General features: G+C 38.3%; 1 protein-coding gene across 3 annotated transcripts; it reads left to right on the top strand.

Annotated features, from left to right (window-relative positions):
- Positions 1-4,842: 4,842 nt before the first annotated feature.
- On the top strand, positions 4,843-16,148 carry tbxa2r (thromboxane A2 receptor). 3 transcript variants are annotated; one of them, XM_053322206.1, is made up of 4 exons: positions 4,843-4,998; positions 10,804-11,704; positions 13,867-14,005; positions 15,415-15,668. In XM_053322206.1, exons 2-4 carry the CDS (start codon positions 10,907-10,909, stop codon positions 15,534-15,536), a joined length of 1,059 nt encoding a protein of 352 aa, XP_053178181.1. In that variant the 5' UTR covers positions 4,843-4,998; positions 10,804-10,906; the 3' UTR covers positions 15,537-15,668. The 3 variants fall into 3 exon arrangements, with proteins under 3 accessions (XP_053178181.1, XP_053178180.1, XP_053178182.1); XM_053322205.1 differs by lacking the exon at positions 13,867-14,005 and having other exon boundaries at positions 15,415-16,148; XM_053322207.1 differs by lacking the exon at positions 15,415-15,668 and having other exon boundaries at positions 13,867-14,311.
- Positions 16,149-16,929: the final 781 nt, after the last annotated feature.

The raw sequence follows: 16,929 nt of genomic DNA, 5'->3' as shown, positions 1-16,929 counted from the left end.
CAATACATCCACCATTGCCTGTACTGGCGTGTGCTTGTGTGCTATATCCTGTGTAATCCTATTTTAGTAGATGTAGATGTATGTCAGGATGATGCATGTTGGTTGAAGATTTAGGCATAGAAGACATGACCCTGCTCTTGATCCTATTCCTAAGGGGCAACACATAGCCTACCAACAGCATGTCATACACTGTAAAAGACATGGACCCATTTCTCCTAGTAAGCCTACACACCAGCAGCATCTTTAAGACATCAGGATGCACCACTGTCTTATTTTCCAGTGCCAATATGCGTGGGCGCACAAGGAAATAACATTCAAACCCAAGATGGGCACATCCTGGTTTCTGTACATTCTTCTGTCTGTATGATGTAACCAGTGTGCACCTTTGAGATCCCCAGAAAGGAGGATCCATGACTAAGATGCCCATGAAGTGGAGTCACCCTAAGTAATGAAGAGAGATTTGGGATCACTACATTGTCTCTGCCAGAGCATCTCATGCAGTATTAATCAGGGCCATGGTTGGTTAAAAAAAATATGTGATGTAAATGGTTGTCTGGCCTTTAAGAATGATAAAAACCTTTAGAAACAATTCTAAAATTCCCAAGCAACCAATGAACAGCAATGTTTATTGATGTAACATGGCTTTGGCTCTAGCCCTGTGTGAATTTTTGCAGAAGGCTGCCCAGAGTAGGATTGCTCAGTGCTGTTGATAGACATGGCCAGGCAATGATATTTAGCTGGTAACAATACTATAATCCATCACTGTCTTTTCTGTTTACATTTCTTTTCTCCCTTTTTTCAACTCTCATATGTTGTCCTGAGAGAATAAAGCACAGATTGTGTTTGTTTGCAGTGCCATCTAAACTGTGAGTTTTCAGTTTAGATTGTGGATGGGATAGCATTTAAATTTGGAGTGCTCGTCATTTTGTGGTACAAATGTATTGTTGACTGCATTTAATCAATTCCTACACTTCTTTCACTACAACTGACTGAAATGAAAAAAACATCTGCACACTCAAGTGTTTGTAAGAATCTCTTTAATAATCAAACTTTAGGTCAGAGACCTTCTTTAAGGAGTGACACTCATGCTTTGAAGAAGGTCTTTGACCGAAATGCTAGCACAGATTTGAGTGTGAGGATGCTTTCATTCAGTGAAATATTTTATAGCTCCAGCACCTCAGCTAAGTCTGATACTGGGTGAGAGGTGTATTTATCTCTATTTTTGATTTCATCACAATTGAGAAAATTGAGGAGATTGACAATAATAGCCAATTTGCTTCATTTTAATGTATATGTGTGTGTGTGTGTGTGTGTGTGTGTGTGTGTGTGTGTGTGTGTGTGTGTGTGTGTGTGTGTGTGTGTGTAGCTGTGTGTGCAGTTTGCACACATGTTGAAACAGATCAAGGCGAAAGGAAACACAACTATTGTCCACAGTTAATCCATCTGCCTAATACTTAACTGGTATTAGTGCCTAGTACTGAGCAGAACTGGTTACTTGGCAACCTCATTGTAAACAACAACAATTCAGGACGTCAATACGCCCAACTAATGTTGTCAAAAATAGTCACACACAGGGCTTGAAATGAACTTGTTTGATCACCAGTGAATATGATTACAAAAGTTTAGTTACCAGCAATTAAAACATTTCACAAACCAAAATATCTTTCTCTTTGACAGCCTCCATCTGAAAATGATTTGTCCTGACCATGAAATAATTCGTCTTGCATTTTCCAGATGTGTAGATCCAGCAATCCTGACATTTTTATGAATTAAATACAAGCCACTTCCAATCCAATCACTATTTGGCATTAAATGTCGTATCCCCCCACTCCTGCGACCAACTAACTCACTTGGCAAACTCGTAAATAAATTGACATCAAGTAGGCCAGTGGTCTTAACTATTTTTTTCATGGTAGCCAAATTGGCATCCACTTCCATCACGAAACACTTTAATCTACTTTAACCATTAAGTAAATCTGCCTGATAAAGTTTAGCTAAAGTAAGATTTTAATGTTACAAACTGAGCTAAATACAGACAGCTCTTGTTTTAGCTTGGTCATAACAATTTGCTATATATATATCATTGAGGTGGTTATGTCATCACAACCATGTGAACTGAATTACCTTTAATAGCTAGCAAATATGATTTAGTATTATTAAATAACAGATAACCACAGCTATCCATTGTGTGTTCAAAAATGTATGTTGCATACCTGGTACTCTTGTAATAGTTGCCACCCTCTACCAAACTGACATTTTTAGTAGTGTTCTGTTAAATGAAAAGGGTAGGGTTTAATAAAGGGGGGATGAAAATGGTGAAAGAAAAGTTGACGTTTCACCACATTATTGGAATGCTGAAAAAGTCGGGGCCAGCTCAACATTAATTGTAGCGCTCTACACTCGTCACACAACAACAAGTGAGGTTTTATGTTGCTGGCTTCCATTGACATTGACTTGTTGCTTTGTCACCTGTAGTCTGAACACACAGTTACAGTGATGGGCGTTGTTGTTGTCAACTTGAGTAAAATATTATCTTCACGCCGACTGGCTCACTGTCTCCACCACTCTGTACTGCTGTTCGGGGGAGGTGCTGGGGTTAGATGGGGCGGGGGATGGTGATGGAGGAGGTGAGTGGATAAGCATCAGTCAATAAAACAGCAGCTGAAGCTCATTGTTGCTATCTCTCTCTTTTACTTTTATTTCTACTGCCCATTTATAGATCTTCTTTGTATCTGATTCAAAGGCCTGTGCTTTTGGTAGTCATGACCCACATTTGCACAATGTATGTCTTTCTAAAGGGGTTATGGAAACTGAGTTAGGATTAAATAAAAAAGGAGTGGAAATGGTGAGAGAAAATCATGATCTGTTGAAGTTTCACTACATTGTTGGAGCACCGAAAGAAGTTGAGGCCAGCCCAACTTTGATTTGTAGTGTGAGGCTGAATCTATTTAAAACCTGAATGACCAACTTTTTCCACTGTCAATCTAATAGTGTTTCCTTAAAGGAGACCTACCGTAAAAAATCACTCTATAAGACGCACCTTAAAAGCGATTTTAAACACTGATGTGTCCTATACACCAGTAAAATACAGATATAAGTTTGATCTGGATATGGCTATACTAACACTAAGAATAATAACTATAAAGATAACGAAGTGAGCATCCACACTTATGAACTATAACATCCTATAAATAGGAATATCAAACGCACTGCGCGCTCCAGATGTGTTCCAGATGTGTCGACAGCTGATGGAAAAAGATAGACTTGTGGACGAGCCTTTTCTGCTGCTGCCTATGTTGTACAGAAAAATAAAATAAAAAACAAAAAACAGGCGGGTTCACTGGCGGGTGCTGATTGAGTGTGATCATAAGTATTTCAGACACTAGTTCGGGACAGCAGCAGATGTTGAAGCACGTTGAGCAGCTTTTATTGAGCTGTGGCAGCCACACGTAAAATACTTACACCTAAAATATTTATTAACTTTGTTGTTTTTCCACTGGATTGAACAGAGGATGATGCTTTGTTTGACTGTGGGACTGACACAGAGTTCGAGGACAGTGCGCCTTTCAATGACTCGGATGTAAATAAACAGGTCAAGTTCAGTTAAGCAAATAATTTCCGGACCATTAACCTTCAACCCAACACACTGTTTCAGGCAGTGGTGTGCACAGACTTTTTGAAGGGCAGGGGTGAAAAGTAAAAAAAGGGCACATACAGCACATTCTCGCCACTGAGGAGGACACTTTAGTGCATGTTTTTGCCACCCAAGAGGGCAGTTTAGCGAGTTTTGCCAACCAGGAGGGCACCTTAGCACACATTTTGGCTCCCAAGAGGACACTTTAGCATGCCTTTTGGCTGTCAAGATGGCACCTTAGCACGCATTTTGGCTCCCAAGAGGGCATCTTAGCATGCATTTTGGCTCCCAAGAGGGCAGTTTAGCATGCGTTTTGGCTCCCAAGAGGGCAGTTTAGTGTGTTTTGCCAACCAGGAGGGCACCTTAGCGTGCGTTTTTTTAACAAATGGTCCACTCCATGCCCCCCCTTGTGCACACCACTGGTTTCAGGTGTAATATGTGTGTTTTGATTGTGTTTCAAATAAAAGTAAATTGAAAAAGTTTTGGAGTATAAACGTAAGTGTTTATAAATTAATAGTTACTGGTGCATTCAAATAAACTAGTGTTTAATAGAAAAGCGTTGTTGTAGGTGTATATATATGATGTTACAATGTTGGATGCCCATAATGCCAAAGTGTCAAATAATGAGTTAAACATATGTAGAAGTAATCCCTGTGAGCAAAAGGCACTGGCTTCAGACTGCCCTGAAAACTGTTTTTTCTACTTTTAGCCTAAAGTTAACTAAAGTCTTGCCACACCAATTTTCACTAGAAACACATACTGCTTTTTAACTTATATACTCTTCTTTATTTTAATTATTAGCCAGCTACCATAGCAGCTGTTATCCAAAATACATTGTATTCACACATCTTCTTTCCAACCACTATCTGCTTTCTTAAGGAACTGCAATATTACCAGGTTCAAGTTACCACATCCCTATCACACACACTCACATATGCACAAAATTAGTAAAAATGTAAAACTGAACATGAGACAAAGGCTCTTTTCCTTACCGTACCACTTACAAGCTCCACTTTGATCAGAACTTCATTCTGAATATTTTGTGGTGTCTGTTCAGAGCCCTTCCCCCTTTGTCTTCCGGGGAGGGGTGAAGAGACAAAAAGGAAGCACGACTGGAAGGGGAGAGATGAGTATCTGAGCTGCTGCAACAGAGAGGACACAGCTGGGGAAAGGGAGTAGAATTTATGGGGTTACTGCAAGACTTTTTGTTCCACCAGAGAGGACTTGGTGACATTCCTTCCGTCTTCTTGTGATTATTGTAGGTGTTTTCATCATTATTATTACAAGAGCAGAGAGATGGTTTGGACTGAGGAGTGCAAACATTTCAGTTGAGAGTTAACTTGGACCTTGAAAGCTCTGCAATGGTAAGATATATCTTAATTACTTAATGAACTTCCATAGCATTTGTCAATACCATGTTGTGATGAACATTCTAATTATAAACACTTATATACACAAGGAGAAAAATGAAAGCTTTAATAATAAAAGAAATGAATTCAGCATTCAGCATACTAAAACTTGAGAGGAATACTACCAACATATTGGTATGATGAATGAGTTTACTTAGTAACTGTAGGTACTTCAGCTGTAGTTTTTTATGTTAAAGCACCCTACCCTTCTACATTTATTATAATAACTGGTATTACAGTATATCATGATAAATAGTGGTTAAATATTATTCTCATTTGTAGGTGCACCCAGTAAAACATGCATTTTGTCAAGCTGTCAGCTTTAATGGTTTGGTTTCATCTTGTTATTGTAATTTCTTTTAACAAATGTAAACTTTTCATCTTTATCATTTTCTGATTATGTCAATTATATGGATGCCCTGAAGCCTATTTAAATAAGCTATGTAAGACTTTTATAATGTAATGTAACAGAACTTTGGTTCAGCATTCTTAATCATCAATCAAGAACATTTTTATGTCAAATGCTCTCCAACTAAATATTTAATAGAACTGACTATGGGTAACTATGGGTCACACACTGGATCTGGTTTGGTGTTTGGTGGTTGGTGCATGAACCCACAGTGGTCACTGACACCTTTGACCCCAGACTTTTGGAAAGGTTTTCTTTTAAACAGTTGTAGAGAGTGCTTTAATAACCCTGAAAATCAAAAAGGCACAGTGGCACAGTATCAGGGTGTTGGCCACTGCTTTGTGACAACAAGGGTTAATTCTAACATCCTTTGAAGAATTCAGTTAGCCCAGCATCAAATACAACTTAACTGCATTTTTTGTATGATCAGAGGCAGGGATTGTCAGTTACTGTGACTATGCAACTCTCATTTCTCTCAAAATATCTTCCGATAAACTTAAATTAAAAAAATTAAAATGAAATAATTAATAATAAAATAATCAGACTTACAGCCTCACAGTGCACACGTTACTATTACTATTACTATATCAGCAAATCAAGTCACCAAAATTAATTGAACTTCAAGTTTAATGTGTAACTAGGTTACATACTCATGTCCAGAGGCAAAGTTGAAGAGAAAGACAAAAGGTTATTTTGCAGCATAGGACAGTATATCCTATTGTATGGGCAACCATAATACAGGTACAGGATACCAGATTATGGTTACCTGTGTCATCACATTTGTAAGACTACAGATATAACGCACAAAACATTTTCACACAAGTTCTATTCTGGCTAGACTGGGATGTTTGTGAGCATGATGCCAGAATCACCGTCATCACTAAGTATGCAAAAGTATTTGATTCAGTGATATTAGTGCAGACAGTCACATACCTTTGAGTTGGTGTTCGTCTTTTTGTTTTTATTATGTCATAATATTTATCTCTCAATTTAGTTAATTTGTGTTTAATAGGCTTGCAGTATATGAACATGGAAAATAGAGTCTCATAGCCTCAATCCCAATGGACTGAATGTTGTTTGGACAGCAGAATATTCAAGACTCACAAGAAAAATGACAGTTTAAAATTCGGGCTGGCAAAAATTACTTTTCATTATGTTTACGCCATCTAGTGGCTAGGTAATTATGACCCAGGGAAGTGCCTCAGTTCAGATGATGTCAGTAAGGTGACTTGTTTAGATGTTTGGCTGGCTAGATAGTTAGATGACAAGAAGTGGACTTTGCTGCAACAGATCAGTGTTTGTGTCCAGTTTCCAACTAAGAGTGTCATATTTGCAACTGCAGTTCACTGGAAGTATAAACCATGCTTCAAGTGATTACTTTAAGCCTAACCCTTACCAAGTGGTTTTGGTGGCTAAACCTAACCAGACCTTAACACCAGTTCTGTTAAACCATAAAACATCATTATCTTTAACAATGATTTATAACAGTTTTTGAAAGCAGTCTATGGTCCTATGGAGTGCATTACTATGGCTGCTAGATTGCATGTTGGTTTTTGTCAGCTGAATTTAAGACCTATATGATTATGAGAATATTTTGTCCAGAGTACAAGGACTGCATATTTCTCACCACAAACATCATTTGAAAGGACAGTGTTTCATGGAAGTTATTCTTTTACGGACTCTTTGGACAAAAGTCATTTGTACATGTTCATGATGCATAAATTCAGCATTCTCCAAGCCATATTCATACCTCATTATGAAGTTCCTTTGGTTTCCCAAATACAAAGCTTTGAATAGGAAATTAGTTGCCAGCGTCAGTGAAGCAATTTTGAATATGACATATTGATTCTATGCTAATAGGCACTTTTGGCTAATGGCTCTTTTAAACGGTTTTCAGGGTCACTCAAGACTTGGCGCTGAGCACCATCTGTCTCGTCTGGGTTGAAAGGATTTGATGATAATGTAGTCATCTCTAAGCAGAAGATGCAACGGTTTCATCTTAGTTTACATAGTTTCCAGTTTTCTGATTTTCAAAAATGTGTCAGACAAAAAATCTGATTGAAAAGCAACTGCATATTAGAAGTCATTTTTACCAAAATAAAGTTGTGCCTACTTGTAAATACCAGAATCAAATCAAAGATATTCGGTTGCATGGCGGTGTTTAGCTCACCCGCCCCATGTGTTGAGGTTACAGTCCTCACTGCAGGCGACCCCGGTTCGAATCCTGCGCCAAGTGGTCCTATCCTGTGTGTCATTGCCCCCTCTCTGCCTCCCATTTCCTGTCTCTCTCTCTACTAACCTGTTCATTAAAGGCAAAAAGCCCCAAAAAATATACTTAAAAAAGTTTTTTAGTCTAATTTCATCTGTAATTTGTGTTTTGTATACAAAGAAAGAAAGAAAGAAAGAAAGAAAACACATTTACAAATAGAAATACATTCATCACAAGGCAGAAGCTGAGGCTTTTTCCAAACTTGGGCATGCATGAAGTTCCCATAAACTGTGTCACTCATCCCATCTCAAAAGGGCTTCTCCTGTGACTGTTTAAGGGCTATTCTGGAGATGAGAGGCTAAGGGATTCAACATATTTTCCACGACTGTGATTAGATTTGTTGTTTGTCACTTTTAAGCAATAAATTGAAAGGTAGAGCAAGCAAAAACAAATTATGGTGCAGGTATTATTGGTGCAGTTGAACCGTCAGCTGTTTTTGTATGTTCAAAGATGACTGGGGGGGGGGGGGGGGGGGTATATCAGGTATGTTAAAGTGTGCAATGCAGCAATGCTCAACTGCATCTTTGCATATTATTGTGCATAGGGTCAAAGGTTAAGTCAAACTGATGCTTTTTTGCCAGTTTATCTTTTGTTTCATGCTAATGCTACAGGAAAATGTAAAACACAACTGACAAACGCCTCAACACATCAGCTAATAAAATTAAGATTACTGCATGTGCATCATTCTAAAGTGGCTCTGCCTTTTAGATCAAGTTACTAAACTTGTTACCCTCTTTGGTTAATGTCCTGCACTTTTAGGTAAATAGATTACGGGAAAATGCTTGGACAAAAGAAAAAATGCCATATGCAGAAAAATACTGCATGGGCATTTATGAGACAATTTCTTGTTATAGAAATTAATATTTTATTATACATTTTCATACACTGCCTCCACCATGCAAAGTTGTTGAGAGCAGCTTTCAGTTTTATGCTTCTCTATGTTTTCTTCACTATATGCACAGATTATGAACATAAGCAGAATTATTTATGTGTCTAAAATAAATTTACTGATTGGAGAATAATTTTTCAGACATAACATCATGGAATGTTTAATTATCCTGTTTACTCATTTGTCATATTTCAGGATGATATCAATATCCACATGCATCATTTTGTTTAAAAAAAAAAAAAAGAAGATTATTATTCATTCCCCACATTTCACTATCTGACCTATCATGCATCTCAACTTTACTTCACATATAAGTCACATACAATCTGGCTAATGACCTACATATTTAGGGACAGATCACTAGGGACAGCATCGTGAATTAGCTATGACACTATGTTTATTTCCTGTTAGTGCCTCTGTTCACATAACTGTAATTCCTGCCAGGATATGATAGCTCTCCTTCTCTCTGTCTATTTCGGTCTCTGTGTAACTCTCCATTTCTAATGCTGTCACTGTTTGCATTTGTTTGTGAGGGTTTTATGGACATACTGTATGCGAGCTGTGACATTGTGTAGACTGTAGACATTTGTTTATGGTGTGTCTCTTCCTGTGTACTTCAGAGACAAAAGGACAGGCTCAACCTCATAAAGATTAGTACTTACTAGACCAACCAGGGTTTTACCTACCATTTTAACATTTAGGTCTGGGACACACTGCCTACTGCTACCTGAGCAGCGTGTGTGTTGCTGAACTGCTGCAGCTTGTACTTGTACAGTGTCCAGATAGACAGCAGCTTTAGACTCAATAATGGCCATCAATAATATAATGTTTCATTTCATTATACATTTAATTTATGTTCAGTTTAGACAGATACAGAAACAAAAGTGTTGATCTCTTTTTCCTAATGAGTATTTAGTTGAATTTACAATTAAATGAAACATTCCACCACACACACACACACACACACACACACACACACACACACACACACACACACACACACACATTCATATATTGGAGGTTAAGGCATTTTATATTGATTGATTTCATTTTATACATTATGGGCTTCGCCAAATGATCATCTGGCATTAAGTGCTATATGAATAATAAACGTACCAGTAAAAAAAATGTAATGCCTTTCTTGAAATTAATGTTTGGCAACTGCTTCTTTTTTAGAAGTCCCTTTCATTCGATAAATGACACACCATGCTTAGTTCATTTGGAGTAAAGCCCTTAAATGACAGAGTATTGATGAGCACTAATGAGGTCATTAAAAGAGATCTGAGTGGGGGCCTCTGTATTTTACTAAACAATATACACAAAGGAAGGAGAATGACTCTGCATGTCATTAAGTCCATGCCATCAGTACTGCGTTATGAATAGAATATTACCACTTGTATTCTACTCTGTGGTGCAGTATCAGCAATTATTCGGTATATTTGGACAGATTTAGAGTTAGATTATCACTGTTTAAAGTATTTCTTTGTCATAATGTATACTGGTATAGGGGGCTGTAATGTAGTGGTTATAGTAGTATTTAATATAAGCCCACACCAACCAGTTGTTTTAAATCAACACAACACAAAATTTTGCTTCTGACGTAATTAATAAATACGTGCATAGAAGTAACGGCAGCGGCACTATTCTTTAGTAATGAAAATGAGGAAAGAAATTATCCAAACAATACCCATACTTACAGCTAGCTAGCGAATCCTAACCCCCAGCCAAAGAAAGAATTGGCTTAATTGCCACTTATACACTATCTTTGTTGATCTCAGCATTATTTTGTTGACAACTATGTTATATAACCAATACAAATGATGGCAAAATTATAAATGCATTTTACCAAGCTGGAATTATCACTTCAAGCCACATACTGTGATGTGTTTGTACGTGTGCCTAAAATGATAGGCTTCTAAAATCAGCAGGTATAGAAAATTGATACGTAGGAACACATTTTCAGCTGAAGTAGTGTTGAAATAATATGCACATGTTGCATTTGTGCCATTTATAGAATGAAAGTCAACTCTTTGCAGGCCATTTTTTGTGCAATACTTTCCCTTTGCTCATCTAATTTTTGTCTTGTATGTTTCAATGCATTTTGTGTATTTTAAGTGTTCTCCAATGATGTAATGTATACTTCATACGATGAGGAATGTCTTTAATTTTAACTTTTCTCTTCTTATTATTTAGGTTAAGGATTGAGGTTGAAGACAGACATGAAATTCCTCACACTGGTATTGTCTTTCCATCTTTGAGTGATCTGAAATCAACAACCCCACACCAGCTGGCCACCATGAATGCTTCTTTCCTACCACCCACCAACAAAACCCCACTCTGCTACTCCATCAACAGCCCTCCATTCAATTACACACCTACCATTGCCTCAATCCACTACTCAGCTATTTTCAGCACCTTAGGTTTCACCTCCAACCTCATCGCCTTCATAGTTCTTGTCAAGTCTTTTCGGCGGGTACGTTCAGGTTCACGATCCTTCTTCCTTATCTTCCTTGGTGGCCTGGTGATCACTGACTCCATGGGTCTTCTGGTCACCGGCACCATTGTGGTCTCCTTCTATGTCACACACTTTAATTGGCGCCAGTTAGACCCAAACTGCCACTTCTGCAACTTCATGGGCATGTCCATGGTGTTCTACGGACTGTGCCCACTGCTGCTGGGTGCTACCATGGCTGTCGAGCGATTCATTGGCATCAACCTTCCATTTGTACGCTCTTGCAGCAAGACTAAGGGCCGGTCAGTCTCCATGGTGCTGATGGTGTGGTTGTTTGCTGGATGCATTGCTTTGCTGCCTCTAATAGGTGTTGGGAGCTACCACATGCAGATGCCCGGCTCCTGGTGTTTTTTCAACATCAGCTATGAGGGAAATGACAAGTTCTTCTCCCTGATCTTCTCACTGGTTGGGTTGACGAGCATTACTGTGTCATTTTTACTGAACACCGTGAGCGTGGTGACCCTGATCAAGGTATGCTGTGGACCAGCCAGGACCCAGCGTCGCCGAGATCATGAAGTGGAGATGATGGTGCAACTTATTCTGATCATGGTCATTGCTTCTATCTGCTGGTGCCCCCTCTTGGTGAGTTTGACTTTTTTTCTGTTTCTAACCCTAGGTCTGCTATTTTCTCCTCTGCATGTCAGTAATCCCATTTCAACAAAAGAAAAAATCATAAAATATCAATCTAGTTCTAATTCTTATACAAATCAAATTCATGTGAATCACCACTAAAGTTAGAGAATAAATGGAGCACGTGCTTATTGTTAAACATCACTGGAAGATCTCTGCCCCTTTTTCAACCTGTTAATACATGTGTGGGTGTCCTCTTAACCTGCAGGCAGAAAGGGGATATCTGTTCACTCAATCTTTTGGTTTTCTGATATGTATCTTTACATTGTTTACTCTGTTAGCAGTTAATTGTGAACCCCTTTAGGTATAACTCTTCACCAGAAAAGGAAAGAGTGAAGAAAACATTTAAAACTCTATGTTCTAACTGTGAAGTTTAAGGTAAATGTATTGACAGAACAACATCACCAATTTTGCAAGGCACAATGAATAACAGTCCCCACCAAATTACCATGTGAGAAATATTGCTCAGGCATCTGAAAGTGCCCAACCCGGCCTTATCTATCCAGCTCTTGTTATCAGAGCTACCCTTCAACCATGTGAACCATAATGAGGCATCCAAAGGTCCTGAGCTCCTGTTCTCTGCTTCCCCTCGACATGCTTCATTTCTCCCAAGCCTTTTTTCTAGCTGATCTGAAAGCCCTCTGGTCATGAGAGAACCCCTTATTGCCATAGTTGAAATGGCACATATCAACTAATAGAGCTCAGGGAAAAGTGGTGCCTTTAAAGTGTTGGAGTATTAATATTTTATTATTTAATTACCCGTTATTGTGGACACCACCTCATTTTTAGTTAGTATTTGTTAGTGCCAGGAGGAAGCACTCACCCTTGTACATTTTCTCATATCTGTTAGCTCTTGTTCCAGTCAGTGACTTGTCTACAACAACTTCTTGATTAAGACAGACATTAATTATATAACTAAATTCCTAAAGAGTGCATGATAAACATATAATAACATACTAAGGAATGATAAGGCCTATAAATGAAAATAAAATCATAATAAAATTTTTCAGAAATAGAAGCTCGAAGTATGTGACTCAAGGCTAATGTATTGCAATGGGGAAGACAAAGGAAACTAATTCAACTTCTCTAAAGAAATTATCGTTTTAAAAGTTAACATTATTCGACATAAACCCTTGATTACAAACGTTATGCTTGTAAAGCATTGTAGAGGCGTGACATTGGCAGGTCCAGTATTGTTTTGGTGCAGTCACAAGCAGTGTTTGGAAGTTAAAGAGCCCAGATAAGGCTGTTAACTATCTCTATGGAAAACCTGCAGCAGCCGCACTTTGCCATCTGCTGCTAAGTGAGGCCAAAAAAAGGATATCGTCAGTCTGCTTGGTCTGAATGGTGAGTTTTGAACTGAGATGATATGTGGGTCGGGTCAGTATTTCAATCAGGAGAGACCAAGAGAATTAAGTATACCCCCATGGAGTCCAGATACTGGTGGTGGTGGCTGATGACATTGATTAATCAATCTTGGTCCAAATCACAACAAAGTCATCTTGAGGCTTTTTCCTCCTCAAATCTACCAGGGCAATAGCAAGCACAACGTTTCTTTCTGCGGTGCACATAATGTCTTATCAAGGATCTAGACTATTTATAAGAATACTCACTGAAAAAATAAAGTTTAGCTGGATGACATGTCTTTGGCAACCTTTCTCACTTCAGAGAACATTGCCAGATGTGTCAACAACTGCTGCTTTTCACTGCTCTTTGGTGTTTGCAGTGTTACAATGTGTCCATTTTGTGATGGATATGTCTGTCATATGCTAAAATAAACTTCATGCCACCTCTCTAATTATTGCAATAGAGGTTAGAGGCAATAAGTTTATTGGGTACAAAAGTGACAATCCAGTTAAAAGTGGTGCAGACTATGTTTTACTTTCAGTTGATTGATTGAAACACATACATTGCATTTTTCAACAGTATCATTTCTGATACTACCTCTCAAATCACAAAAATTTGAAAGTCATATTTTATACATAAGGGCTTCAAATCTTTACCAGTATTTTGAGCTACTCACAGTAATGAACAGAAGGTTAAGCCTCCTGGCTGGAGCAAATATTTTTCTGTACCCCTGTCTAACCTCAGTTGTGTGATATATATCTACACAGATATATATTCTGACGGACACTACAGATACCAACAAAGATGACACTATTTTGTTCTACATACGAATGGCCACCTGCAATCAGATTTTTGACCCCTGGATATACATCATGTGTCAAGGGTGTGGACTAAGGCGAGTAAAAAGTAAAACAAAAACGCCGAAATTTTTTATCAGTTAAACAGCTTATCATCGTCACTACTCATCCCAAAATTCACATTGGTTGCCTTGCAGCTTCCAATGAATTCTCCATAAGTTTGGAGTGTCATTGGGAGCATGCTTCATCATGCAGGGACTGTCTCATCTTGGTTTGCTGCTGCCCTTTACGCTTCATTCCATCCCAATTCAATTAATAAACATTTCACTTAAGTTGTTAGAATGATTTGTCATGCTGTATATTTTACTTGTGCCTGCTTTCATTCTGTGAAACTAACACTGATGATTTCTCATCAAAACCATGCCCTACCAATCTACAAATTGTAGTTTTATTTACAAAAAACATTTCTTAGAAGCAGAGTTGAAGAAATAATCTTATAGATAGGAGTAAAACCTTAAAAAAGTTGTTTAGGCTCAGTAATTTAAAGATCCTGAAAAATGCAATGCAGAGCAGTGAGTTTATACTGGGGGCTCAAAGTAGCCTCCTTGCTAGTTAGGAAAACTGTGGTTCTCTCTGTCCTTGGAGCACCTCTGCTTTTGAGAAAAGTTTGCCTTAATTAAAACTGTGATTTGCACTTAATCTCAACAGGAATGCATACTTGCATGCAACAGTTACTTGCACTATAAAGCTGATTTAGGTGTCACGTACTGTTTGGACACAATCTATAAAAGAGTTAGAGGTTGACATCAGTTGAATTTGGAAGAGACACAACAAGCCAATTTGTAATTTCTAAAGGAGCTTGTTAGCATGTTTAGACCCCAAAAGAGACTGTTAGACTATGCTAATAAGGCTGCTCCTCGCATAAAATACTGCTGCTTTACTAAAGGGGATAGTTATGTTACAGCTGCTTTAAGCATATGGATGTCTCCATTAGGGGTGTCACAATCTCGATTGTAAGTTGGATATCGATCAGAGGAATCGAGGATGTAGCCATGCTCCCAATGTCACGTCAGGGACAGGGAAAAAGACACTGTATGTTGAAGTGCGAAATGTTGAAATTTTGACAGTAAGGCGTGGTAAAGTGTGGTACATTGAAAACAACTGACGGAGATTATATCACTCATGACTAGTCTAAAAATGTCACAGGCATCTGTGCTAAAAGGACCAAAAAAAGATTGAGAATCGAATTGAATTGAATCGTGACACCCCTAGTCTCCATTTACATTTGCAATAGTAACTGATTTCATTTGTTCCGCCTCACTCCTTATTTCAAATCTCTCCTTCTCATTCTCTCTTTTCAAGTATGATCTGCTGCCTGTTGTAATTTGCATCTTTTCTCCGTAGGAACTGTTTGACTTCCTCTCGTTAACCATCTCATTTCATCTATCATTTCTTTCTTCTCTTTCCCCGATCCCTCCATCTCTGTTCTTACCCCTCCTTCAATCCCCTTACCGCCAGGTCTTCATTGCAAAAACTGTGTTGTCCAGCGAACGTGTCCAGATCAGACTCCTACTGCTAGGGATACGCTTCGCAACCTGGAACCAGATCCTGGACCCCTGGGTATACATCCTGTGTCGTAGGGCAGTTCTCCAGAGAATCTACCCCCGCGTTAACTGGTCCAGGGGCTCCATCATGACCTTGTACCCATCTTTCAGCGACACCGTTCGCAGGTTCACGCGCTCTTCACTTGGGAGCACCCTGGGCTCAGATGAAACCGCAGAGACTGAGAAAGCAGATGTAACATCCCCATCTATCTTGAGCCCACCTCCTTCTTCTCCATAATTGGTTAGATTTGGGATTTGAGTTGAGACTGAGTGATGCCATTAAGGTTTTCTGTGTGTGTTCCACTCTCTGACTTTTCCTGATGACTGTGACTGGGATAAGTAGCAAGATTGCACCTAAAATCTGAAAGAATAAAACACTGTTATGCTATTGAATACAACTGAAATGTCAAGCACTGTCTGATTGGACACTTACCAGGAAAAACATACAGTCTCTTAATAAAAACACTTCGGATTTGGGCTCAAAAATGTATGAATGTATTTGGGAAGTTTATTATTCAAGTAAAGAATGAGAACAAGAAATCAAAATCCTATTGTAGCTGAGGGAAGAACAAAGTGGGCTCAACAGGACAAGAGGCCTTTAAGGGTTAGGAACTGAAACAGCCTGCAGAGGTTTAACTCAGGGGCTGTGTAAAGTACCATTACAAGATAACTGTAAGATTTACTGTAAATAATGCAAAGATATCCCTGTAGAGCCCCAGAATAAAAATATGTCCTCATTAAAGCTATCTACATAAGTGTACTTTTACCTTGTATTACTTTATCAAGTGTTTTTATGATATTACAGTTTAAAACATGTTATTACAGTGGCTAGGGGCATTCTGTAGTAATTCAGGAGATTTAATAAGCACATACACACTTTGCTCATATTTAAAAGTTTTCTCAATCAATCAATCTCAACATTTACTGTTGAGGTTTTGTTACCTTCGTGAACGTATTTAAGAGAAACTTGGTGGATGACCTTAAATGTTGATGATAACAGTGAAACACTGGATACCAAGAGCATCACTTAAATTTTCCTGAAATCTCCTGTACAATTTCCAATTTTAGAGCATGTTCTATGTGTTAAACATTTTAATGATGCATGCAAATCAAACCAAACCTTCAAGACCAAAAAATGATCAGTTTTGGGAAGAGATCACTTTTTTCAGAATCTCTAAAAGGGAGATTTAAAAGAGAGCTCTGCCAATGAGAATGTGATTGTTGTAACAAATGAATTCTTATATATCGGCACAGACCATGGAATGTTTTTATTGTCAGTAGAGAAATTGGACCAAAAAAGTTAGATGAATGATTATTTGAGATGTATTATGTTGCATTGCATGTGTTTGTATTGGTAGCAAAAGATATATAGTGAGAGACAAAAACAATCCCTTACATTAGCTGTTCAATATTACTGAGATAAACATCA

Source organism: Scomber japonicus, chromosome 7 (assembly GCF_027409825.1).
Source record: "Scomber japonicus isolate fScoJap1 chromosome 7, fScoJap1.pri, whole genome shotgun sequence".
Lineage (NCBI taxonomy): Eukaryota > Metazoa > Chordata > Actinopteri > Scombriformes > Scombridae > Scomber > Scomber japonicus.
The sequence above is the reverse complement of the archived record's forward strand: the minus strand, read 5'-3'. Positions and strand labels throughout refer to the sequence as shown.

Bases quoted from the DNA above. Each gene is read 5' to 3' on its own strand.
- tbxa2r (XM_053322205.1), top strand. From the start codon at position 10,907: ATGAATGCTTCTTTCCTACCACCCACCAACAAAACCCCACTCTGCTAC. The intron at 11,705-15,414 runs GTGAGTTTGACT...CCTTACCGCCAG, and splicing joins TCTGCTGGTGCCCCCTCTTG to GTCTTCATTGCAAAAACTGT.